General features: G+C 47.9%; 2 protein-coding genes across 2 annotated transcripts; one reads left to right on the top strand and one right to left on the bottom strand.

Annotated features, from left to right (window-relative positions):
• Positions 1-591: 591 nt before the first annotated feature.
• On the bottom strand, positions 592-26,528 carry LOC135531960 (E3 ubiquitin-protein ligase pellino homolog 1-like; the record flags this gene model as incomplete). Its single annotated transcript, XM_064959647.1, has 6 exons — positions 26,158-26,528; positions 6,709-6,918; positions 5,698-5,827; positions 3,436-3,537; positions 1,269-1,466; positions 592-780 (listed from the first exon to the last, which is right to left on the bottom strand). Coding segments are annotated over exons 2-6 (708 nt in total), but the record flags the coding sequence as incomplete, so codon positions are not given.
• On the top strand, positions 6,796-9,019 carry LOC135531961 (uncharacterized). Its single transcript, XM_064959648.1, has 2 exons — positions 6,796-6,896; positions 7,555-9,019. The coding sequence occupies exons 1-2, from the start codon at positions 6,796-6,798 to the stop codon at positions 9,017-9,019; spliced, it is 1,566 nt and encodes a 521-aa protein (XP_064815720.1).
• Positions 26,529-27,834: the final 1,306 nt, after the last annotated feature.

The following is a 27,834-nucleotide window of genomic DNA, read 5'->3' as shown; positions in this document are numbered from 1 at the left end:
TGTGTCTCTCACCATCTTTCCCTGTGTGTGTGTGTCTCACCATCTTTCCCTGTGTGTGTGTGTGTCTCTCCATCTTGCCATGTGTGTGTGTCTCACCATCTTGCCCTGTGTGTGTGTGTGTCTCTCCATCTTGCCCTGTGTGTGTGTCTCTCACTCCATCTTGCCCTGTGTGTGTGTCTCTCACTCCATCTTGCCCTGTGTGTGTGTCTCTCACCATCTTGCCCTGTGTGTGTGTCTCTCTCCATCTTGCCCTGTGTGTGTAGTGTCTCACCATCTTGCCCTGTGTGTGTGTGTCTCACCATCTTTCCCTGTGTGTGTGTGTGTGTGTGTGTGTGTGTGTGTGTGTGTCTCTCCATCTTGCCCTGTGTGTGTCTCACCATCTTGCCCTGTGTGTGTGTCTCTCACCATCTTTCCCTGTGTGTGTGTGTCTCACCATCTTTCCCTGTGTGTGTGTGTGTGTGTGTGTCTCTCCATCTTGCCCTGTGTGTGTCTCACCATCTTGCCCTGTGTGTGTGTCTCTCACCATCTTTCCCTGTGTGTGTGTGTCTCACCATCTTTCCCTGTGTGTGTGTGTGTGTGTGTGTGTCTTACCATCTTGCCCCGCTGCTGAGCGGAGCGGGTCTCTCGGAGGGTGAAGACGCTACCGCAGACAGAGATCTCTCTCCAGACGCCCGGTTTGGAATCCTCCGTGAAGCCGTGGCGAGGGTGCATCACCAGCACGCCGTTGGTGGTCAGCCCGTCCATCTGACCGTCACACGTCTTCCATTTAGCTGCCTTCTCCTGACGGGGCGGGGGGTTTAGAGAGGGAAATAGAAAGTAAATTGTTAATTTTCTTTATAGTGTCAAGATTTACTGTACTGTGTGGTATATGCATGTACCTTTCTGAACATTTTAACAAATCAAAGAGGGAGGTGAAAATCCCCCCCATTTTCATTTTAGTGACACACACACACCTGGTCTCCCCCCGTCCCACACACACACACACCTCTCCTCCCCCATCCCACACACACACACACACACACACACACACACACACACACCCTCTCCTCCCCCCATCCCACACACACACACACCTCCCCCCCCCCATCCACACACACACACACACACACCTCTCCTCCCCTCATCCCACACACACACACACTCTCCCCTCCCCACACACCCCGCCCCCCGACCCACACCCCCTCCCCCCGACCCACACACCCCGACCCACACACCCCTCCCCCCGACCCACACCCCCTCCCCCGACCCACACACCCCGACCCACACACCCCTAGGAAGATGTTCTTGGAGCTGTCGAAGCCGGCAGCGTAGATGCGTGCGGTGTAGGGGGGCGTCCTCTGACACATGACACGGCAGGCGAAGCGAGAGATGGTGCTCTGGACCGACTGGGTGTCTGAGTTACTCTGGCTCCCTGCCACCGTGTCGGTGACCACAAAGTCTATAGGGCTCTCTGTGGAACGACCAATCTGACCGGAGGAGGGAGGGGAACGGTGGGAGAGAAAAGACTATGTTACAAGTAGGTTGACTTTATGTGGGAGGCAGACAGAGAGAGGAGAGAAATGGGGAGAGAGAAAGACAATATGTTACAAGTAGGTTGACTTTATGTGGGAGGCAGACAGAGAGAGGGAGAGAAATGGGGGGAGAGAAAGACAATATGTTACAAGTAGGTTGACTTTATGTGGGAGACAGACAGAGAAAGGGAGAGAAATGGGGAGAGAGAAAGACAATATGTTACAAGTAGGTTGACTTTATGTGGGAGGCAGACAGAGAGAGGGAGAGAAATGGGGAGAGAGAAAGACAATATGTTACAAGTAGGTTGACTTTATGTGGGAGGCAGACAGAGAGAGGGAGAGAAATGGGGAGAGAGAAAGACAATATGTTACAAGTAGGTTGACTTTATGTGGGAGGCAGACAGAGAGAGGGAGAGAAATGGGGAGAGAGAAAGACAATATGTTACAAGTAGGTTGACTTTATGTGGGAGGCAGACAGAGAGAGGGAGAGAAATGGGGAGAGAGAAAGACAATATGTTACAAGTAGGTTGACAGACAGAGAGGGAGAGAAATGGGGAGAGAGAAAGACAGAGGACGTAAATGTGTTTAGGAGACATCGACTGCACAGGTAGATTTAAAACTAATTCCATTGAAAACAGGTAATATGTTATTTATGCTCATAACTCATGTCTTATCAAGGGGGTTTACTTCTACCTCACAGAAACAGGCTCCTGCCCAATGGGTTATTCTGACTCAATACTTACTAACTTAATACTGTAACTAGTTAACACACAACACATTTGAAAAGTACAAACACAAGCCAATACATTCACATAAATATATAAGAATATGGATAGGTCCCAAATGGCGCCCTATTCCCTAATAGTCCTATGGCCCCTGGTTGAAAGAAGTGCACTACTTAGGGAATAGGGTGCACTACAGAGCCCTATGGCCCCTGGTTGAAAGAAGTACACTACTTAGGGAATAGGGTGCACTACAGAGCCCTATGGCCCCTGGTTGAAAGAAGTACACTACTTAGGGAATAGGGTGCACTACAGAGCCCTATGGCCCCTGGTTGAAAGAAGTACACTACTTAGGGAATAGGGTGCACTACAGAGCCCTATGGCCCCTGGTTGAAAGAAGTACACTACTTAGGGAACGGGGTGCACTACAGAGCCCTATGGCCCCTGGTTAAAAGATGTGCACTACATTAGGGTTGGTGACTTTAAGATTTTATCGTCTATCGATGTGTGACAGCCATCGTTGATGGTTTAGCATATTTAAATCTGGACCGCAGCACCAGAGTCTGACATCACGGCGAGCGCACATCACAGTGACATGCCAAATGCCCTTTTTACCTAACTGCCTAAATGTTCAAAATATATGGTAGTTATGAACATAAAGCAACAGAACCATGTAGAGTGAAGAGTACCAAAGCAGTGTAATATCTCAGATCTGCCCTAACAGGGTCCCTCCCATCCCCTCTCCAACATGGGATGATCTGGGGTCAGACGTATTGTTTAGAACAGAAAGGAGCCCAGAAGACAGAACGTTCCAGATGTGCTTTACCCTGATGATCCAGACTAAATAACACGCTACACTTGATACGACTATATATCTATGCTTTTAAAGGTAGGCTAATTTAACTGATATCTGAGTATTTTGTATAGACAACAGAAACACTACTAAGTTGAAAATGTGCTGGTGAGCAGATGAAAGCAACAGTCCCCTCCACAAAACGCTGTTTACATTGATATCCATACTGAATGAAGCACTTAGAAAGAGACCTCACGGACACCCGAAACCTTTTCACTTCATTTAAGGGGAAAATTTGCCTTAAAATGTATTTTTGTGCAACTGACTTAAAAGTGTAGGAAAGTTTAAGAGAAAATGTCCTTAAGGATGTTTTCTGCAACTGGGCCCAGAAGGATGAGTTTGTCGTTACCTGGAACATGTCTGTGTTGTTATCATGAGTATATTCCACCACCACCGTCTGACCTCTGGATAACGTGTAGGAGATGCTGTGTTGGTCCTTGTTGCTGATAGCCTGGAGAGGAGGGGGGGGGGACAGAGGGAGGGAGGACGGGAGGGGGGACGGAGACAGGGAAAGATGGGGGAGGAATGGAGAAAAGAGGAACGTTCAGTATAGAAATGTTGAACAGAGAAGGTTCTGTCCTCAGCTCTTTTTGTTAAATTTCTATCTGCTAAGTAGCGTTCTAAACGTCTCCCACACACACACACACACACACACACACACACACCTCAATCACTAATCCAAATGGTCCCCAACAATCCCAGCCTCGTAGTTTAACAGGCCTGTTTAAAGACTTAATTAAGAGGATGGAAACAGACATGTTTCCAAGGACACACACACACACACTTTGTAGGACATCTCTCTGCTGACCTTCATTGGACAGTTCACACTTAACTCTGCCGTAAACAGCCAGTGTGTTCTGTGTGTTCGTAAAGGCATGGTTCACATACTTCCACTGTTAACCAAGGCAGTAGTGTTATGGTGTTGTGTGTAGGTTTTTAATTGAATTACAATTTTATTTTTTACCTTTATTTAACTAGTCAAGTCAGTTAAGAAAAAAAATCTTATATACAACGATGGCCTACCAAAGGACAAAAGGCCTCCTGCAAGGACAGGGTAAAAGGGCCTCCTGCAAGGACAGGGTAAAAGGGCCTCCTGCAAGGACAGGGTAAAAGGGCCTCCTGCAAGGACAGGGTAAAAGGGCCTCCCGCAGGGACAGGGTAGAAAGGCCTCCCGCAGGGACAGGGTAAAAGGGCCTCCCGCAAGGACAGGGTAAAAGGGCCTCCCGCAAGGACAGGGTAAAAGGGCCTCCCGCAAGGACAGGGTAGAAAGGCCTCCTGCATGGACAGGGTAAAAGGGCCTCCCGCAAGGACAGGGTAAAAGGGCCTCCTGCAGGGACAGGGTAAAAGGGCCTCCTGCAAGGACAGGGTAAAAGGGCCTCCTGCATGGACAGGGTAAAAGGGCCTCCCGCAAGGACAGGATAAAAGGGCCTCCTGCAGGGACAGGGTAGAAAGGCCTCCTGCAAGGACAGGGTAAAAGGGCCTCCTGCAGGGACAGGGTAAAAGGGCCTCCTGCAGGGACAGGGTAAAAGGGCCTCCCGCAGGGACAGGGTAAAAGGGCCTCCCGCAAGGACAGGATAAAAGGGCCTCCCGCAAGGACAGGATAAAAGGGCCTCCCGCAAGGACAGGGTAAAAGGGCCTCCTGCAGGGACAGGGTAGAAAGGCCTCCTGCAAGGACAGGGTAAAAGGGCCTCCTGCAGGGACAGGGTAAAAGGGCCTCCTGCAGGGACAGGGTAAAAGGGCCTCCTGCAGGGACAGGGTAAAAGGGCCTCCCGCAAGGACAGGGTAAAAGGGCCTCCCGCAGGGACAGGGTAAAAGGGCCTCCCGCAGGGACAGGGTAAAAGGGCCTCCCGCAGGGACAGGATAAAAGGGCCTCCTGCAAGGACAGAGTAGAAAGGCCTCCTGCAAGGACAGGGTAAAAGGGCCTCCCGCAAGGACAGGGTAGAAAGGCCTCCTGCAGGGACAGGGTAGAAAGGCCTCCTGCAGGGACAGGGTAGAAAGGCCTCCTGCAGGGACAGGGTAGAAAGGCCTCCTGCAGGGACAGGGTAGAAAGGCCTCCTGCAGGGACAGGGTAGAAAGGCCTCCTGCAGGGACAGGGTAAAAGGCCTCCTGCAGGGACAGGGTAGAAAGGCCTCCTGCAGGGACAGGGTAGAAAGGCCTCCTGCAGGGACAGGGTAGAAAGGCCTCCTGCAGGGACAGGGTAAAAGGCCTCCTGCAGGGACAGGGTAAAAGGCCTCCTGCAGGGACAGGGTAGAAAGGCCTCCTGCAGGGACAGGGTAGAAAGGCCTCCTGCAGGGACAGGGTAGAAAGGCCTCCCGCAGGGACAGGGTAGAAAGGCCTCCCGCAGGGACAGGGTAGAAAGGCCTCCTGCAGGGACAGGGTAAAAGGGCCTCCCGCAAGGACAGGGTAGAAAGGCCTCCTGCAGGGACAGGGTAGAAAGGCCTCCTGCAGGGACAGGGTAGAAAGGCCTCCTGCAGGGACAGGGTAGAAAGACCTCCTGCAGGGACAGGGTAAAAGGCCTCCTGCAGGGACAGGGTGCTGGGATTAAAAATACAAATATAAGACAAAACACAAATCACGACAAGAGATACTGGTAGGGGTGTGTGTGTCTTACCTTAGCTGCCTGTGCGGTGCAGGCAGCGTGCACTGTGCTGGGTTTGACCCCATTAGCCTTGGGTCTCTTAGACAGACTGAAGCGGCTTTTCCTCCTGCCTCGATCACCGTTGGGTAGAGAGCCATTGTACCTAAAGAGAGAGACAGACAGAGATAAACAAGGGGATAGGATGCCATGTTGGAAGCAAGAAGTGTTCCTAGAGCAGGCAGGGGGAGTTGCTGTGAGTTCACAGACACGCCTGCATTGTGTGTGTGTGTGTGTGTGTGTGTGTGTGTGTGTGTGTGTGTGTGTGTGTGTGTGTGTGTGTGTGTGTATTACTATCTTCGTGGGTACTGGAAATCCCCAAAAGTATTTCCCAGGTCCCCATGAGTACAAAGGCTAGATTTAAAGATAGGTTTAAGCTATGAGTGTGTGTGATCCAGCTCATATCTCATCACTGTTTTCCATTGGAGACCAGGACCAACACTACTGTTATAATCATCTCCCTGGAGACCAACACTACTGTGATAATCATCTCCCTGGAGACCAACACTACTGTTATAATCATCTCCCTGGAGACCAACACTACTGTTATAATCATCTCCCTGGAGACCAACACTACTGTTATAATCATCTCCCTGGAGACCAACACTACTGTTATAATCATCTCCCTGGAGACCAACACTACTGTTATAATCATCTCCCTGGAGACCAACACTACTGTTATAATCATCTCCCTGGAGACCAACACTACTGTTATAATCATCTCCCTGGAGACCAACACTACTGTTATAATCATCTCCCTGGAGACCAACACTACTGTTATAATCATCTCCCTGGAGACCAACACTACTGTTATAATCATCAATTATTTTCCTCAACATAGAGGAACAGCCATAAGTATCTGAGTTACTATCATCAATATAGAGGAACAGCCATAAGTATCTCAGTATCATCAGCATAGAGGAACAGCCATAAGCATCTGAGTTGGTAACTAAGTGGTGAAGTGTTATAATGTGGTTGGCTCCTTACCCCAGCACCATGAGCTCTCCATATTTCACTGGCACTTTGGAGGACGAGGTGGAGGAGGGGGAGATATTTTCCTGCTCTGGAGAGAACATGGGCCCGGCTGGCTGGATGGGTGAGGGTAGGAGGGAGGTCACACTAAATGGGTGGGGTCAGCTGAGCTTCAGCTCCGCCTCCTCATCCTGCATGTGCCTGTTGGTTGTCGCCGCTGCAACCCTAGATAGAGATAAGAGAGAGAGCGCGTGAGGTCAGTCACACGTGGACAACACAGCTCACAACATCAGGAAGTCACCTGATCTCTCAGGTCTCACCTTACACTGAACAGGAAGTCACTGACAGTTACACCACCACACACCCATTAAGACACACACAAATATGGCCCTAGAAAAAAAATATCTGCGTTGCGCCAAGCGTGGAATCCAGACATTAAACCCGAATGAAACAAAACTCCAATAGCATTATCTTTCATCTTCCTGAAAGGGCCTGTCTGTGTTGTGGTGCTCTTATGTCTCGTCTACACTTAGTGTAGCCGTTAGCGATGATGCTAATGATAACCATCTGCCGGTAGATGAAAAGGCTTTCCCAAAAACCTTCTCAATTTAATGTTAACTACAAAGCAGCCTATCTGCTACCTACCTGGCAGGAATGATACCATGATTATTTGCATCAATCCAGTGGCCATTTGCTTAGAACACTCTGCAATCTTATGAGGGCTACAGAAGCACTGCTAACCAAACAACGGTCTCTGGCTGGTGCCACCTGCATTACAGGATAACTACACCCACACGTGTGTGTTTGCTATGTGGTCTGGGGTTGAAATGGTTGCTGCTGTGTGTCTGTGTATCCCCTTAGGATAGGTTTATACTCCCCCACGCGGTCACCAACCCCCCCCACGGTCACCAAACTCCCCCACGCGGTCACCAAACTCCCCCACGCGGTCACCAAACTCCCCCACGCGGTCACCAAACCCCCCTCCCCACGCGGTCACCAAACTCCCCTCCCCACGCGGTCACCAAACTCCCCCACGCGGTCACCAAACTCCCCCACGCGGTCACCAAACCCCCCACGCGGTCACCAAACCCCCTCCCTACACGGTCACCAAACTCCCCCACGCAGTCACCACACTCCCCACGCAGTCACCACACTCCCCCACGCAGTCACCACACTCCCCCACGCAGTCACCACACTCCCCCACGCAGTCACCAACCCCCCCCCGGTCACCAAACCCCCCTTCCCACCAAACTCCCCCACGCAGTCACCAAACTCCCCACGCAGTCACCAAACTCCCCCCGCGGTCACCAAACTCCCCACGCGGTCACCAAACTCCCCCACGCGGTCACCAAACCCCCTCCCCACGCGGTCACCAAACTCCCCTCCCCACGCGGTCACCAAACTCCCCCACGCGGTCACCAAACCCCCCACGCGGTCACCAAACCCCCTCCCTACACGGTCACCAAACTCCCCCACGCAGTCACCACACTCCCCCACGCAGTCACCACACTCCCCACGCAGTCACCACACTCCCCCACGCAGTCACCACACTCCCCCACGCAGTCACCACACTCCCCACGCAGTCACCACACTCCCCCACGCAGTCACCAACCCCCCGCGGTCACCAAACCCCCCCCTTCCCACCAAACTCCCCCACGCAGTCACCAAACTCCCCACGCAGTCACCAAACTCCCCCCGCGGTCACCAAACTCCCCACGCGGTCACCAAACTCCCCACCCACGCGGTCACCAAACTCCCCACCCACGCGGTCACCAAACCCCCTCCCTACACGGTCACCACACTCCCGCACGCAGTCACCACACTCCCCCACGCAGTCACCACACTCCCCCACGCAGTCACCACACTCCCCACGCAGTCACCACACTCCCCCACGCAGTCACCACACTCCCCCACGCAGTCACCACACTCCCCACGCAGTCACCAAACTCCCCACGCAGTCACCAAACTCCCCCACGCGGTCACCAACCCCCCCCGCGGTCACCAAACTCCCCCACGCAGTCACCAAACTCCCCCACGCAGTCACCAAACTCCCCACGCAGTCACCAAACTCCCCCACGCAGTCACCAAACTCCCCACGCAGTCACCAAACTCCCCACGCAGTCACCAAACTCCCCCACGCAGTCACCAAACTCCCCACGCAGTCACCAAACTCCCCACGCAGTCACCAAACTCCCCCACGCAGTCACCAAACTCCCCCACGCAGTCACCAAACTCCCCCACGCAGTCACCAAACTCCCCCACGCAGTCACCAAACTCCCCCACGCGGTCACCAAATGCGCTCGGCAGAAAAACAAGGGGTGCTTAAAGTTTCAAGTTGCAAAAGGTTTTGCTACCGTTTCCCCTAATGAATACGACCCAGGGCTTCCACAGTGACCTCACTTCCTCAGACAACGGTGCCTTTGTGCAGCCAGGCAGTCCCCCCCCCCCCCCCCCTAAAAACAACACCAACAATTTGCCTGTGTCCTGTTTGGCACGCAGGTCGAGTCCCGTCCTTCAACAGTTCAAGGAAAGGGAAAGGTGTGCTATTCTTCAACCACACTTTTGAGTGTTCAGAATGCACACTGGACTGGCTGTTGATCGGGACGCTTGTGAGAACTGCGCTGACGAAGTCGCTTCACATGGGAGTTGAGGTGATTCACAAATGGAATAGATCAGGCCAGTTTCCTGGAAACAGATTCACACACAACCTATTTCATACCTCTCAGCTGCCAAGGCATCATTTGCAAAAAGCGAAGGCCTCAACTCACATCAAGTTAAAATAATGTTTACTCCCCACCACACTAACCACAAAAACACTAATGGAGAACTGTTAACACCCTCTCACAAAGCAACTGTCTTGATGATGCAGAGGTTGTTGATCCCGCTCACCCCAAGTCTTCAACGACACCCTCCTGATGGAAACAGTCCCCCCCCAAAAAATAACACTCGTGCCCACATCAACATAAACACTGGTGAACCCCTGATGTGGGGCAGCCTAAGGCTCAGGGGTCGGAGCTACTCAACTCAAAGGTCTCACCCAAAATCTGATGACAGGAGTCCAAACACCCTCTTTTAGGAAGTGTCTGAATCTCAATGAACGTTTAGGTTATCAGCTCAGTGGAGAAAAGTAATTTCATGAGAGAGAGAGAAAAGTCCCTTCATATATGAGTGAGAGTGTGTGAGTGAGAGAGAGAGAAAAGTCCCTTCATATATGAGTGAGTGTGTGTGAGTGAGAGAGAGAAAAGTCCCTTCATATATGAGTGAGTGAGTGTGAGTGAGAGTGTGTGAGTGAGAGAGAGAGAAAAGTCCCTTCATATATGAGTGAGAGTGTGTGAGTGAGAGAGAGAAAAGTCCCTTCATATATGAGTGAGTGTGTGTGAGTGAGAGAGAGAAAAGTCCCTTCATATATGAGTGAGTGAGTGTGAGTGAGAGTGTGTGAGTGAGAGTGTGTGAGTGAGAGTGTATGAGTGAGAGTGTGTGAGTGAGAGAGAGAGAAAAGTCCCTTCATATATGAGTGAGAGTGTGTGAGTGAGAGAGAAAAGTCCCTTCATATATGAGTGAGAGTGTGTGAGTGAGAGTGTATGAGTGAGAGTGTGTGAGTGAGAGAGAGAGAAAAGTCCCTTCATATATGAGTGAGAGTGTGTGAGTGAGAGAGAGAAAAGTCCCTTCATATGAGTGAGAGTGTGTGAGTGAGAGAGAGAAAAGTCCCTTCATATATGAGTGAGAGTGTGTGAGTGAGAGAGAGAAAAGTCCCTTCATATGAGTGAGAGTGTGAGTGAGAGAGAGAAAAGTCCCTTCATATGAGTGAGAGTGTGAGTGAGAGAGAGAAATGTCCCTTCATATATGAGTGAGAGTGAGAGAAATGTCCCTTCATATATGAGTGAGAGTGTGAGTGAGAGAGAAAAGAAAAGACTAGGCGTGGTGTGGTGGAGGACCTCCATGGGGAAGCAGACAGACTAGGCGTGGTGTGGTGGAGGACCTCCATGGGGAAGCAGACAGACTAGGCGTGGTGTGGTGGAGGACCTCCATGGGGAAGGACAACCACATCAGTGGCCCCAGCAGACAGCCTGCTTCCTGGGCAAACACCAGCTGCCTCCTGGGATATCCAACAGGCCAGCCAGTTAGCCAGCCTGCTAACCAGCCAGCAAGTCAACCAGACAGCCAACAAACTAGCCAGACAGCCAGCTAACCAGTCAATCACAGTCAACCAACCAACCAGACAGCCTGTCAGTCCGCGAACCTTTCAGGCACCCAGTCTAGCAGCACCTCTAAGAGAGAGTACTAAGCTAAGTCAGTGTCAGTCATCTTACTTTCACTTAGTGCTGCTGGCTGACTGGAGGCCTGGCTGGTTAGCTGACTCGCTGTCTAAATGGTTTGTAGACTGGCTAATTGGCTGGCTGGTTAAATGAGTAACAGGGGTCCTCTGCAGCTCAGTTGGTAGAGCCTGGCACTTGTAACGGCAGGATAGTGGGTTCAAATCCCAAAACTTTCTGCTAAGCGGAATATATTATAGTTAAGCCAGTCTCGTTGATGGCTATCAACTCTCTGCACTTCAGCCTCCATTAAGGGCAACTCTCAACCAACTCTCAACCTTCAGCGAGAACACTCCTATCCTTAGGTTGCTTGGGTTGGGGATGGGCACAGCTTTTGAAATATTTGAATATCTGAACAGACATTAGTATTTGATTACTTGTGTGAGTAAAAATTACAGGCCTATTTTAAAAATGAAAATATCCATGTTACATTGCTGCATACAAGGATATACCACGATATTTCAAATTCTTAATTCAATAAAACTAACTTTTAAAAGTCATTTTTATGACATGCACCCCATAAAGACAGGCGCCTTCACACATGATTGTTTTTGTTAGCCAATCAAAGCTTCACTAGGCCTCCAGTCAAAGAGGCTCACTACAATACATTTTAATAGGAAGTTAGCAAAAATAGAGAAGCTCTTGCTGCCGTGGAAAGGAACATACCTGTCTATTCGTGAAAAACTGATTAACTCTTTAGTCATATCCCAGTGTATCTATTTGCAGAAATATTCCATTTTATTTGGAACAGCAAGCCAAACAAAATTAAAACGGGCCTATTTATATAATGAATATGAATTTGGAGGGCAGAAATGATTAAATATTAAAGCATTAGACCTTAAATCCGAACTGTTTCTCTAGCAGATTAGTAAGAATGTCTCACTCCATTTTCAAGAATGGCTGTTTTCCCCCATTTATTCAGATTACAACCTCTCACTTTCGGTTATTAAAAAATGAAACAATCTCTAAAATATTGCTATTTTTAAAACAAACCATAGACAGCCGGTTGCAATTCCAGTTTAATCCACCAGAAAAGACAGAACAAATATTATGGTTAACCTCAAATATACTAATTGACTAAAAATGTATTTAAAAAAAACATATTATTATTATTTTAAATGTATAATCTTTGTAAATTATATCATAAATGGAGTTGTCACACAAAAATACAGAAATGTTTGCTCTACTCAATATTACAACCAACTAATTGCAGCATTACCACAGAAATGGAAGAGGCAAGTGGAAGGGGGAGCAAGTAAGGACCTTGCCTGTTGGCCCTACATTAAAAACCAAAAATTGGTTAAAGAAAATTGTGATAAATAAAAAAAGTATACCATTTTTCATTTAGGGACAAAAAAATTGACAGCTGTGCCATATGATTCCAAAATAGTTGGGAAGAGATTTTCAATGTACCGATTCCATGGCACATGGTTTTTATATATATATAGGGGGTACAACCATCGCAGTTCTGCATATTTGGTTTTGGTACGGTCCATGTAGCTTGTTTTTGGTCACAAGTTCAGGAATGGCTAAAGAATTGCAACATTTAACTGGAGCCAACTCTGCAAATTTTTATTTTACCTTTATTTAACTAGGCAAGTCAGTTAAGAACAAATTCTTATTTTCAATGACGGCCTAGGAACTGTGGGTTAACTGCCTGTTCACGGGCAGAACAACAGATTTGTACCTTGTCAGCTCGGGGGTTTGAACTTGCAACCTTCCGGTTACTAGTCCAACGCTCTAACCACTAGGCTACCCTGCCGCCTCGGCACTGCTGGGTGATTTAAAAAGTCATAGTCAATCGATCAATAATACAATAATACTCTTAGCAAAAATGTTGATGTTTAATTTAAAATGTGTAACATCTATGAAAATAGAAAGGTTTAGAACATTGGTGAAATATCACACCACAGGCAAATAGAAATCAAAACTGGATGGTGTTCAGAGATAGATGGGAGGGGTTGAGGGGAGCTGAAGGATGGGACTGGATGGTGTTCAGAGATAGATGGGAGGGGTTGAGGGGAGCTGAAGGATGGGACTGGATGGTGTTCAGAGATAGATGGGAGAGGTTGAGGGGAGCTGAAGGATGGGACTGGATGGTGTTCAGAGATAGATGGAAGAGGTTGAGGGGAGCTGAAGGATGGGACTGGATGGTGTTCAGAGATAGATGGGAGGGGTTGAGGGTAGCTGAATGATGGGACTGGATGGTGTTCAGAGATAGATGGGAGGGGTTGAGGGTAGCTGAATGATGGGACTGGATGGTGTTCAGAGATAGATGGGAGGGGTTGAGGGTAGCTGAATGATGGGACTGGATGGTGTTCAGAGATAGATGGGAGGGGTTGAGGGGAGCTGAAGGATGGGACTGGATGGTGTTCAGAGATAGATGGGAGGGGTTGAGGGGAGCTGAAGGATGGGACTGGATGGTGTTCAGAGATAGATGGGAGGGGTTGAGGGGAGCTGAAGGATGGGACTGGATGGTGTTCAGAGATAGATGGGAGGGGTTGAGGGGAGCTGAAGGATGGGACTGGATGGTGTTCAGAGATAGATGGGAGGGGTTGAGGGGAGCTGAAGGATGGGACTGGATGGTGTTCAGAGATAGATGGGAGGGGTTGAGGGGAGCTGAAGGATGGGACTGGATGGTGTTCAGAGATAGATGGGAGGAGTTGAGGGGAGCTGAAGGCTGGGACTGGATGGTGTTCAGAGATAGATGGGAGGGGTTGAGGGGAGCTGAAGGATGGAACTGGATGGTGTTCAGAGATAGATGGGAGGGGTTGAGGGTAGCTGAAGGATGGAACTGGATGGTGTTCAGAGATAGATGGGAGGGGTTGAGGGGAGCTGAAGGATGGGACTGGATGGTGTTCAGAGATAGATGGGAGGGGTTGAGGGGAGCTGAAGGATGGAACTGGATGGTGTTCAGAGATAGATGGGAGGGGTTGAGGGGAGCTGAAGGATGGGACTGGATGGTGTTCAGAGATAGATGGGAGGGGTTGAGGGGAGTTGTTGCTTACGCCCTGCATCCGGTCTGGACTCCTGAGTGTGTTGGTTGCATGGAGGGATCAGAGGAGGAGGATTGGTCTGCACACGCTGAAGATTACAAGTCAGATGACCAGGTAATCGATCTGAGGGGACTCTCGGGAAAGGAGATCGACACTAAGTTTCTCTTTCCCTCCCGCTCACAGACTCTCCGTCGTTGCCTCCCTCCCTCATTCTTCCTGTGTAACCCATCTAATCGATGAGCAGGGATGTGTAAAATATCAGAAGAGAGGGAAGGAGAAGAGGAGGAATCATATCTCAGTCACCTGGGATTTGGGAGGGAAATCGTGTTCCAGACAGGGAGAGGGGATGCGTGTAGGCTACCTGGGATTTGGGAGGTTCCAGTCAGGGAGAGGGGATGTGTGTGGGCTACCTGGGATTTGGGAGGTTCCAGTCAGGGAGAGGGGATGTGTGTAGGCTACCTGGGATTTGGGAGGGAAATCGTGTTCCAGACAGGGAGAGGGGATGTGTGTAGGCTACCTGGGATTTGGGAGGGAAATCGTGTTCCAGACAGGGAGAGGGGATGTGTGTAGGCTACCTGGGATTTGGATTTGGTTCTGGAGCACTGGTCTGGGATGGGGTTCTGGAGCACTGGTCTGGGATGGGGTTCTGGAGCACTGGTCTGGGATGGGGTTCTGGAGCACTGGTCTAGGATGGGGTTCTGGAGCACTGGTCTGGGATGGGGTTCTGGAGCACTGGTCTGGGATGGGGTTCTGGAGCACTGGTCTGGGATGGGGTTCTGGAGCACTGGTCTGGGATGGGGTTCTGGAGCACTGGTCTGGGATGGGGTTCTGGAGCACTGGTCTGGGATGGGGTTCTGGAGCACTGGTCTGGGATGGGGTTCTGGAGCACTGGACTGGGGCCTGGCTGGGAGAGCAGGAAGGCCGTCTGTATTATGAAACTAACCTATGGGTTAGGAAGGCCGTCTGACCCCCTGCAATGGGGTGGCAGGTAGCCTAGTGGTTAGAGTGTTGGGCCAGTAACCAGCAGGTAGCCTAGTGGTTAGAGTGTTGGGCCAGTAACCAGCAGGTAGCCTAGTGGTTAGAGTGTTGGGCCAGTAACCAGCAGGTAGCCTAGTGGTTAGAGTGTTGGGCCAGTAACCAGCAGGTAGCCTAGTGGTTAGAGTGTTGGGCCAGTAACCAGCAGGTAGCCTAGTGGTTAGAGTGTTGGGCCAGTAACCAGCAGGTAGCCTAGTGGTTAGAGTGTTGGGCCAGTAACCAGCAGGTAGCCTAGTGGTTAGAGTGTTGGGCCAGTAACCAGCAGGTAGCCTAGTGGTTAGAGTGTTGGGCCAGTAACCAGCAGGTAGCCTAGTGGTTAGAGTGTTGGGCCAGTAACCGAACGGTTGCTAGATCGAATCCCCGAGCTGACAAGGTTAAAATCTGTCGTTCTGCCCCTGAACAAGGTCTTCTGGTCTTCTGTTCCCCAGAAGACCATCATTGTAAATAAGAATTGCAAATTTGTTCTTGCCTAGTTAAATAAAGGTTAAATAAAATAATGGTCGAGAGCTGAGGCGGAGGGTTGTGTGTGTGTGTGTGTGGTCTGGGATTTGGCTGACTGTTTGTGGAACACTTCAACACAACATTCTTACTGTACTGTACACATACGCCATCCACAGATAGGCCTCATCTATTATAAATCCACTGATAACTTTACGATGGGGAAATTCACTAACAATGATCCTACCAGTGCTGGGACTTTAATACAGTGCAGTTATTGGTCATGAAGCAGAGGTCGCATCAAGGTAATCAACATCACTATGAAGAGTGTGTCCTGTGTTTCTAAAAGTCTGTTGCCAAAAGTGTCATGTTGTTTAGGTGTATTCCTGCTGTATTCCTGCTGTATTCCGGGCATGCGGAGGGTAACAAATACAATTTGATTTGAGGTCTAGATGTTTGTCCGTCTTTCTAAAACCCTCCTCTACGGGCCGACGTTCGGGATGTCAAACCCTCCTCTACGGGCCGACGTTCGGGATGTCAAACCCTCCTCTACGGGCCGACGTTCGGGATGTCAAACCCTCCTCTACGGGCCGACGTTCGGGATGTCAAACCCTCCTCTACGGGCCGACGTTCGGGATGTCAAACCCTCCTCTACGGGCCGACGTTCGGGATGTCAAACCCTCCTCTACGGGCCGACGTTCTGGATGTAAAAGATAAAAAAAACTGTTGAGAGGAGGGGGGACTGCCTGCGTTTGATGTTTTCCTCAGCGTGCGTATTCTGTGTGCGTATGTGGATGCGTGTTGCTGGGGAACGTAGGGAGGGAGCTCAAAGCCTTTTTCTTTCTGCAGGTTAGCTAACCAGGGGAAGCCAACTGAGGGAGTGAATCAACCTTCTTAAAAATGGAGAAACCTGAAAGTACTGCATGTCAGGATTAGACGTCGACCGATTATTATTTTTCAAAGCCAATACCGATTATTGGAGGACCAAAAAAGCCGATACCGATTAATCAGCTGATTTAAAAAAAAAATTGTATTTGTAATAATGACAATTACAACAATACTGAATGAACACTTATTTTAACTTAATATAATACATCAATAAAATAAATTTAGCCTCAAGTAAATAATGAAACATGTTTAATTTGGTTTAAATAATTCAAAAACAAAGTATTGGAGAATGTAAAAGTGCAATATGTGCTATGTAAGAAAGATAACGTTTCTGTTCCTTGCTCAGAACATGAGAACATATGAAAGCTGGTGGTTCCTTTTAACATGAGTCTTCAATATTCCCAGGTAAGAAGTTTTAGGTTGTAGTTATTATAGGACTATTTCCCTGTATACCATTTCTATTTCATTAACCTTTGACTATTGAATGTTCTTATAGGCACTTTAGTATTGCCAGTGTAACAGTATAGCTTCCGTCCCTCTCCTCGCTCCTCCCTGGGCTTGAACCAGCAACACAACGATAACAGCCACCATCGAAGCAGCGTTACCCATGCAGAGCAAGGGAAACAACAACCCCAAGGCTTAGAGCGAATGACGTTTGAAATGCTATTAGCGCGCGCCAACTAGCTAGCCATTTCCCTTCGGTTACACCAGCCTCATCTCAGGAGTTGATAGGCTTGAAGTCATAAACAGCGCAATGCTTGACGCACAACGAAGAGCTGCTAGATAATATCTAGTAATATCATCAACCATGTGTAGTTAACTAGTGATTATGATTGATTGTTTTTTATAAGATAAGTTTAATGCTAGCTAGCAACTTACCTTGGCTTACTGCATTCGCGTAATAGGCAGGCTCCTTGTGGAGTGCAACGAGAGAGAGGCAGGTCGTTATTGCGTTGGACTAGTTAACTGTAAGGTTGCAAGATTAGATCCCCCAAGCTGACAATGTGAAAATCTGTCGTTCTGCCCCTGAACATGGCAGTTAACCCACCGTTTCTAGGCAGTCATTAAAAGTAAGAATGTGTTCTTAACTGACTTGCCTAGTTAAATAAAGGTAAAAAAAAAATATATATATATATATATATATATATATATTTTTTAAAAAATAGGCGCCCAAAATTACCAATTTCCGATTGTTATGAAAACTTTAAAATCGGTTCTAATTAAATCGGCCTTTCTGATTAATCGGTCGACCTCTAGTCGCTCTGGATAAGAGCGTCTGCCAAATGACTTAAATGTATTGTAATGTAAATGTAGTCAGGATGCCATCAGGGTCAGGTGATTAGATATCTGTTGACAAAACAAGTAACTGTCTGGGCAATCTCACTTTTAAAAGTTAATATTCTGTTAACTCATACCCAAATAATGTTGTTGACTCATTCTAAACTCAGGTGGCCAAAGCATAATTTGGAGAAAACAAACAAACACATAAAAAAAAACCCACCTCACAAATTGTATCTCAAACAGACCGTTAAAAAAATGTTTGCTACTTCCTCATAGAATGCAGTCATCCTCCTAAGCACGCGGCTGTAAGGAAGCCATCGCGCTCTGCACCCATTCAACAGAGAAAAAATAAAAACATCAATCTTAGGCTAAACAAAATACCTTACGCTTACAATGATGTTTTGATTCTTGCTTGAAACGTCGCTAAGATTATATTCGGTTGCGATCTTTGCAAAATAACTGTTTTGGATGCAGCAGTTGTTAGCTAGAATGCTAACGCTCATTGATATAGGCTGTAGCAAAAGCTAGCCAAAGAGCCATTTTACTGGTTGAAGTGATTTTTTGTTTGTTTGGTGAGGATGTGTGTGTCTGTCTGTGTGATGTCCCCCTGAGTATCCGAAACAAGAAGAAAGTGAATCCGGGCGCCATTTAATGAGACAGGAAGTTAGTTAGCCTCAAACACTTGCGCACACAAACCAGCCTAACTGTCAGAAGACTGGAGCACAAACCAGCCTAACTGTCAGAAGACTGGAGCACAAACCAGCCTAACTGTCAGAAGACTGGAGCACAAACCAGCCTAACTGTCAGAAGACTGGAGCACAAACCAGCCTAACTGTCAGAAGACTGGAGCACAAACCAGCCTAACTGTCAGAAGACTGGAGCACAAACCAGCCTAACTGTCAGAAGACTGGAGCACAAACCAGCCTAACTGTCAGAAGACTGGAGCACAAACCAGCCTAACTGTCAGAAGACTGGAGCACAAACCAGCCTAACTGTCAGAAGACTGGAGCACAAACCAGCCTAACTGTCAGAAGACTGGAGCACAAACCAGCCTAACAGTCATTAGACTGGAGCACAAACCAGCCTAACTGTCAGAAGACTGGAGTACAAACCTCACAAAAACAACACTCAATACATGTTATGTTCTAATCTTCTTGTTACATAGCCTAGCCTACGTGTAGCCCTGCGTAACAGACAGACACTGTTATGGTGCTGAAGACAGCATAGTCAAGATTAGGTGAAAAGGTGGTGAAGTGTCCCTTCTAACCAACACAGACAGTGGAATCTACCAGTGGGCACCCAGTGACTACAAAGGATAAGATGCATTGTTGTGGGCGAGTCTAGATGGCGTAGTTCGCCTCCAGACAAGGGAACATGCAGTTTATTGTATTTAATGTTATTTTCCTCTGGCTGATGTCAGGTGGTGGTTTGTCTGATACTGCTGTGCTGATGCTGCTATCCTGGTCTCTCTGGAAACAGAGATGTTAATCTCAACAAAACTAACCGAATGAAAAAGGTTAAACATCCGTAGACGTGGCCAACTCAAGCCAGAACATTCTCCCACACAGCCACTAACTTGTCTAAGGGAAATGTATCAGAACAGGTCCATTGTAACCGTTGCCAAACGTCTGACCTAAAATAATGGTTTCCTGAATGTAGGTGAATGTATGAAAAATGAAATGATGCTTTTCACAATTTCAAACATTTCTCAGGCTTTTCAATCAATCTCTGTGTCTGTCTGTGTGATTGCCAGAATCTTCCTCATCCTCGGATCTATGATCTACCAATGTAGAGCTGGTTGTTGTTGTGTTTGAGATAACCCCCATCTATCTGTCATCTTTCTGAGCAGGTTGAAATACTTCTCAGTATTAAATTAGCTTGGTTAAATAAACCATGTTCCAGCTGGACCCGCTTGCCAAGAGAATCTGGGACCAATCGGTGCCATTCCCACGACAACTGGGTCATCCGTGGCAGCTGATGTCCTGGATGACTGGACGTTTGCCCATTGGGGGAAATGGACTGACCACAGTAAGTAGGTAGCCTTGTACGAGCCGGAGCCCATTTCCTGTTCCTGTAGTGAGGCAGCTTGATGTTCAAGTACACCCCCTGGACAGGACACTAGTCTATCCCCTCAGTACACCCCCTGGACAGGACACTAGTCTATCACCTCAGTACACCCCCTGGACAGGACACTAGTCTATCCCCTCAGTACACCCCCTGGACAGGACACTAGTCTATCACCTCAGTACACCCCCTGGACAGGACACTAGTCTATCACCTCAGTACACCCCCTGGACAGGACACTAGTCTATCACCTCAGTACACCCCCTGGACAGGACACTAGTCTATCACCTCAGTACACCCCCTGGACAGGACACTAGTCTATCACCTCAGTACACCCCTGGACAGGACACTAGTCTATCACCTCAGTACACCCCCTGGACAGGACACTAGTCTATCCCCTCAGTACACCCCCTGGACAGGACACTAGTCTATCCCCTCAGTACACCCCCTGGACAGGACACTAGTCTATCACCTCAGTACACCTCCTGGACAGGACACTAGTCTATCACAGGGCCTTCACCCCTTAATGCTGAGTGCCAAGCAGTAAAAGATTGACCACAGAGGGAGTCAAATGACCTAGACATTATCACAAGGTCTAATACACTGAACAGAGGTTGAATTTCACTAGTGGTTGGTTCCCAAATGTCTTTCAGACATTTATAAAACACACTCCAGATATCTAAAACTAGGGTTGCAAAATTCATGGTACTTTCAATAAATTCCCTGGTTTTCCAGAAATCCTGGTTGGAAGATTCACGGAATCGGAAGGGAATAAGAAGGAAATCCGGAAACGGGATTTCTGGAAAACCAGGAAATTTATTGAAAGTTCCCAGAATCCTATTTACTAGCCTATCAGACAAACAGGAGAAAGACTTCCAATAGCAGACATGTTTCTTTGGACTACTCAAAGGCAGAGGTTGACTTAATCTTAGACACTGTATTCCATAGAATGGAAACGTGGTCTGTAGCCTAACTGAACTCGTATTCAAAGCAATGTTTCTATCCACTCAGCCCAGTCACATGCTGTAATGGACCTGAAACGCATGAAAACTACACAACGCAGTGTAGGTCAATGTAATTAGGTACAGAGACCCCCACCTTCCATCTTCAAAGGCCATCTGGCACCGATTATACAGCCCCACCCTACCACCACCCTGTGTGTGTGTGTGTGTGTGTGTGTGGCTGCATTAACAGTAAATTATTGTCAGTAGGTAGGTAATCCGCATCAAACACACCCAGGGGAGGGGAGAGAGGGGCCTAGAGAGAGAGAGAGAGAGAGAGAGAGAGAGAGAGAGAGAGAGAGAGAGAGAGAGAGAGAGAGGGGCCTAGAGAGAGAGAGAGAGAGAGAGACAGAGAGGTGTACTGACTCCAGTAGGCAGTACTGGGATGTAGGCTACTGGTGACAGATGGAGAGACTGGGAGATGGAGAGGAGGGGAGAGAGGGGCCTAGAGAGAGAGAGAGAGAGAGAGGTGTACTGACTCCAGTAGGCAGTACTGGGATGTAGGCTACTGGTGACAGATGGAGAGACTGGGAGATGGAGAGGAGGGGAGGCGTTCAAGTTACAGGCTCATCAATAATTCACTGAGGTGAACACAGTCCGACAGCGGACAGACAACAAACGGCACACACACACACATCGCATGCGCTCAAAACCACACGGACACACTCACACCCTGCCTAGGTACTACTTCCTGCCAGTAGAAAACACACTGTGTGACCTTCCCAGAAACCAACCAACCGTTCCAGTGACCAGCAGCTTGAGGAAAGTGTGGCTCACTTGACTCACTCTGCACAGGAAAACAGCAGGGAGGGGGGCTGACCTGATGGGGGCAGACTGATCATAAATCTGTGCCTAAAGCACAGCCTGTACTGGCAGCAGCAGCCCCTGAGAGAGATTGAGGAGAGACTGGGGGATATGGGGAGGAGAGAACTACTCCCAGCCCTCCTCTCTAACCCTAACTACCAGCCCTCCTCTCTAACCCCAACTACTACTCCCAGCCCTCCTCTCTAACCCCAACTACTACTCCCAGCCCTCGTCTCTAACCCCAACTACTACTCCCAGCCCTCCTCTCTAACCCCAACTACTACTCCCAGCCCTCGTCTCTAACCCCAACTACTACTTTTTCACTTACCAAATCTGAGGGGTGAAAGACAACATCATAAATGTTGTGTTCACAATACAAACTACTTCATTTCAGTAAGGCTAACTTTATTGGAGTTAGTGAAGTTCCAAAATGCTGATTTTGGGACAGTTTTAGCATCCCCCCCTAATGGTTTTAGTTAGCATTGGGGGAGGGAAAGCTGATCCTAGATCTGTACCTTGGGCACCCGAGTGGCGCAGCGGTCTAAGACACTGCATCTCAGTGTTAGAGGCATCACTAGAGACACCCTGGTTCGAATCCAGGCTATATCAAAACCGGCCGTGATTGGGAGTCACAACTTGCCCAGTGTCGTTTGATTTGGTCGGTGTAGGCTGTCACTGTAAATAAGAATATGTTCTTAACTGACTTGCCTAGTTAAATAAAGGTTAAATAATATATATAAAACCCAGGGGAAACTTCACAGGAGCAGCATTTGTAATGTTGTGAACTGCTAGACTAAAAGGTAGAGCTTCAGAACACAAACCACAAACAGAATTAGTCGTTAAATGTTTCTCCAGAAGCAAACTGCCCCGTGTCCAGATTTGACATTTTCTTTCAGCTCAGGTGTTGGCAGGTATGTCCTTCCATGTATGAATGACCTCATGTGCGTAATTAAGACAGAGAGGGATGGAGAAGTAGGGAAAGAGGGAAGCAGAGAGGGGTGGAGATGTAGAGAAAGAGGGAAGCAGAGAGGGATGGAGATGTAGAGAAAGAGGAAGCAGAGAGGGATGGAGAAGTAGGGAAAGAGGGAAGCAGAGAGGGATGGAAAAGTAGGGAAAGAGGGAAGCAGAGAGGGTGATGGACTGTTTGGAATATACCTAAAGAATTAGAAGGGAAGAAGTAGAGAGACAGAGAGCGAGAGAGAGACTGGGATAGACTCAAGGTGTAGAGACTAAGAAAGAGAGACCAACAGTCTAATCTGCTCCCAGCAATGTGGAAAAACGTTTGATGATGTTTTACCAGGCCTTTGTCTTTCTTTCCCCACTAACAGAAACGACAGTAAAAACATACCCACTGTCTGACCCACTTTCCATGACAAACCCTGGTAATCCTCCATCTCACATGCACAAACCCAGCACACTGAATGGAGCGAATAAGCTGAACTGAAGAGTAGTGTGCCAAGCTTCACATACACTGCAGAGTGTAGCCTACAGCCTAGCCTAAGCTGCTCAGATGTCCCTAGCCTCATACACGCACAGTTACGACCTGGGGAACTCACCCAGGCATGTCATTCAGAGTACAGACTCATAAGCTTACAGTATGCACGAACGTAAGCAAAAAACACACACGTACACACCCACAGTTATGACCTGGGGAACTACCCAGGCATTCCATTCAGAGTACAGGCACATACAGAGTGCACACACACAGGCCAAAACACACAGGCCTACAGTGTGTTAACACAAACACACAGTACCAAGCCTCATGACGCAACAGATCCAGAGAACAGCACACATCACATACACACACAGAATTGAAAAATTGAAAACCGGATTGATGGATATCTTACACTCTGGATAGGTGGGGGTTCCTACAGACACTCTGGATAGGTGGGGGTTCCTACAGACACTCTGGATAGGTGGGGGTTCCTACAGACACACTGGATAGGTGGGGGTTCCTACAGACACACTGGATAGGTGGGGGTTCCTACAGACCCACAGATTCAATAGAGGACAGATTCCCCCCCCTCAGACCCTCTGGAGTGGGACAGACCCCCCCTCCCTCAGACCCTCTGGGGTGGGAAGGGGTGTGTGTATTACTATCCTTGAGGGTATTGGAAATGCCCAAAGTCCCCACTAGGATATTAAAACAAGTCCCCGCTAGGATAGTAAAGCAAGTCCCCGCTAGGATAGTAAAACAAGTCCCCGCTAGGATAGTAAAACAAGTCCCCGCTAGGATAGTAAAACAAGTCCCCGCTAGGATAGTAAAACAAGTCCCCGCTAGGATAGTAAAACAAGTCCCCGCTAGGACAGTAAAACAAGTCCCCGCTAGGACAGTAAAACAAGTCCCCGCTAGGATAGTAAAACAAGTCCCCGCTAGGATAGTAAAACAAGTCCCCGCTAGGATAGTAAAACAAGTCCCCGCTAGGATAGTAAAACAAGTCCCCGCTAGGATAGTAAAACAAGTCCCCGCTAGGATAGTAAAACAAGTCCCCGCTAGGATAGTAAAACAAGTCCCCGCTAGGATAGTAAAACAAGTCCCCACTGGGATAGTAAAACAAGTCCCCGCTAGGATAGTAAAACAAGTCCCCACTGGGATAGTAAAACAAGTCCCCACTAGGATAGTCCCCGCTAGGATAGTAAAACAAGTCCCCGCTAGGATAGTAAAACAAGTCCCCACTGGGATAGTAAAACAAGTCCCCACTAGGATAGTCCCCGCTAGGATAGTAAAACAAGTCCCCGCTAGGATAGTAAAACAAGTCCCCGCTAGGATAGCAAAACAAGTCCCCGCTAGGATAGTAAAACAAGTCCCCGCTAGGATAGTAAAACAAGTCCCCGCTGGGATAGTAAAACAAGTCCCCGCTGGGATAGTAAAACAAGTCCCCGCTAGGATAGTAAAACAAGTCCCCGCTAGGATAGTAAAACAAGTCCCCGCTAGGATAGTAAAACAAGTCCCCGCTAGGATAGTAAAACAAGTCCCCGCTGGGATAGTAAAACAAGTCCCCGCTAGGAGAGTAAAACAAGTCCCCACTGGGATAGTAAAACAAGTCCCCACTAGGATAGTCCCCGCTAGGATAGTAAAACAAGTCCCCGCTAGGATAGTAAAACAAGTCCCCACTGGGATAGTAAAACAAGTCCCCACTAGGATAGTCCCCGCAAGGATAGTAAAACAAGTCCCCGCTAGGATAGTAAAACAAGTCCCCACTAGGATAGTCCCCGCTAGGATAGTAAAACAAGTCCCCGCTAGGATAGCAAAACAAGTCCCCGCTAGGATAGCAAAACAAGTCCCCGCTGGGATAGTAAAACAAGTCCCCGCTGGGATAGTAAAACAAGTCCCCGCTGGGATAGTAAAACAAGTCCCCGCTGGGATAGTAAAACAAGTCCCCGCTGGGATAGTAAAACAAGTCCCCGCTAGGATAGTAAAACAAGTCCCCGCTAGGATAGTAAAACAAGTCCCCGCTAGGATAGTAAAACAAGTCCCCGCTAGGATAGTAAAACAAGTCCCCGCTAGGATAGTAAAACAAGTCCCCGCTAGGATAGTAAAACAAGTCCCCACTGGGATAGTCCCCACTAGGATAGTAAAACAAGTCCCCGCTAGGATAGTAAAACAAGTCCCCGCTAGGATAGTAAAACAAGCCCACGCTAGGATAGTAAAACAAGCCCACGCTAGGATAGTAAAACAAGCCCACGCTAGGATAGTAAAACAAGGCACATTATCCCTAGTGGGGACATTTCCCACATCCCCAGAAGGACAAACGCTATTTTAAGTTCAGGGGTTAGGTTTTGTGTTTTGGTTACAATTAGGGCTAAGTTCAGGAGTCAGGTTAAGGCTAGGTACCCACAAGGATAGTAGAACACATGGTGGTGGTGGTGTTTGTGTGTGTGTACATCCACAAGTTTAAAAACAAAACATATTCTGACCAAAAATCAGTTTGTAAACAACATGTTTACCCGTGACAATGCAATGACGACAACGTTTGTAGCTAAACAATAGCTGAGTGGCAAGTCAAATCACCATTCGAGCTATTGATCCGCAATGAAACAAGAGATAAGATAATTGGAAAGGGTGAACCAAATGATTGATACGACAACGGGACATGGATGTCAAAAAGGCGGATCCAAGTCATTGACAGACCGGACCAACAAAGGCAGAAGCAGGGATAGCCAACAGATCAGATGCTTGAACGAGGGAATGTTATCCCATTTCAACTTGAGATGCAAAACCTAGTTTGTTAGTTAGCTCAGTTGGTAGACAAAGCCGGAATAGTGCGTTCGATTCCCGGGACCACCATGCGTAAAAACGTAAGGATTTATGACTAAATAGCTTTGGATACATTACAATGACCCAAAAATAAATAGTTATGATTAACGTTAAGAGAAGATTTGGTTATAGCCTAAATTATGACCATTATTAGTTAGCTAGCTAGGTTTTTGAGAGGAATAACTAGCTACTCTAACGTTAACGTTACCTGGCACATCTCTCCACCAGCAAGCAATCATATTAGCTAGCTAGCCTACTGTCCCTTATGTTAGCTAGCCAGCGGGTTCACAAAGGGAAACAGGAGATTGTCAACTGATTGGCAAGCTAATATGGTTAGTTATCTTGTGTAAACGAGAGGAGAGTTATTGTTAGGTAGTTTTACTTACAGCGGAGTCGATGCGCTCCTCCTGCCGAGACACACCACTCAGTGAGCGGGTGACAACCATCTACCACCCGCCGCTTCCGACCAAGTTCGTTGAGTTCGCTTGTTTACCAGCTAACAAAGGCAATTTGTCAACAAATCTCAATGTTTGATACAAAAAAAAGTCAGAATGGCCAATCATACGACGCGTTCGTGTTAGCTTTCTTCCTGTACAAAGTTACATTCCCCCAAATGTTTTTTTTAATGCTTCGCTCTCCGTGCAGACAGCAGAATAATATGTTGGAGGTGTGTTGAACATAAACAGAGACGTCTCGTTTTGAATTGTAGCGTACTCCGATCCGAGAAAATCCTGCCGCGTATGATGCGAAAGGGATTGTGGATATCGTAGTTGAGCTCTCGACCTAACAAGGCACCGCAGAGTATCTAAACCTGTCATTGAAGCCACCATGCAAGTACTTGTTTTGAAATGTGGCGTGCAAGTTGTTTATATATTATGCATTCGTGTGGTAGCCTACAGCGAATGTAATGAAACTGAGTAAAGCCACGCAGTCCGTCAAAGAAGACGAAAAAGCATGTACCCTCTTAGGCCTAACTCCCACCTATCTGAGATACCTACTGCAGCCCTCTCTCTGGTCCCCAAAGCACACATCCCTGCGTTGCTCCTCTTTTCAGCTCTCTGCAGCTAGCGACTGGAACGAGCTGCCATAAACACTGGACAGTTGTATCTCTTCATTCAAAGACTTAATCAAATCAAATCAAATTTTATTTGTCACATACACATGGTTAGCAGATGTTAATGCGAGTGTAGTGAAATGCTTGTGCTTCTAGTTCCGACAATGCAGTAATAACCAACAAGTAATCTAACTAACAATTCCTAAACTACTGTCTTATACACAGTGTAAGGGGATAAAGAATATGTACATAAGTATATATGAATGAGTGATGGTACAGAGCAGCATAGGCAAGATACAGTAGGGCAATCATGGACACTCTTAGTGACAGTTGGACTGCTCCACATGATGCATTGTTGTCTCTACCTTTTTGCCATTTGTGCTGTTGTCTCTACCCTCTTGCCCTTTGTGCTGTTGTCTCTACCTTCTTGCCCTTTGTGCTGTTGTCTATGCCCAATCATGTTTGTACCATGTTTTGTCCCACTGCCATGTTGTTGTCATGTTGTGTTGCTACCATGCTGTGTTGTCATGTTGTGTTGCTACCATGCTGTGTTGTCATGTTGTGTTGCTACCATGCTGTGTTGTCATGTGTTGCTACCATGCTGTGTTGTCATGTTGTGTTGCTACCATGCTGTGTTGTCATGTTGTGTTGCTACCATGCTGTGTTGTCATGTTGTGTTGCTACCATGCTGTGTTGTCATGTTGTGTTGCTACCATGCTGTGTTGTCATGTGTTGCTACTATGCTGTGTTGTCATGTTGTGTTGCTACCATGCTGTGTTGTCATGTTGTGTTGCTACCATGCTGTGTTGTCATGTTGTGTTGCTACCATGCTGTGTTGTCATGTTGTGTTGCTACCATGCTATGTTGTCATGTTGCGTTGCTACCATGCTGTGTTGTCATGTTGCGTTGCTACCATGCTGTGTTGTCATGTTGCGTTGCTACCATGCTGTGTTGCTACCATGCTGTGTTGTCATGTTGTGTTGCTACCATGTTGTTGTCATGTTGTGTT

The sequence above is a fragment of the Oncorhynchus masou genome, unplaced genomic scaffold (assembly GCF_036934945.1).
Source record: "Oncorhynchus masou masou isolate Uvic2021 unplaced genomic scaffold, UVic_Omas_1.1 unplaced_scaffold_1682, whole genome shotgun sequence".
Classification (NCBI taxonomy): Eukaryota; Metazoa; Chordata; class Actinopteri; order Salmoniformes; family Salmonidae; genus Oncorhynchus; species Oncorhynchus masou.
This window is presented reverse-complemented; position numbering and strand designations above follow the sequence as displayed.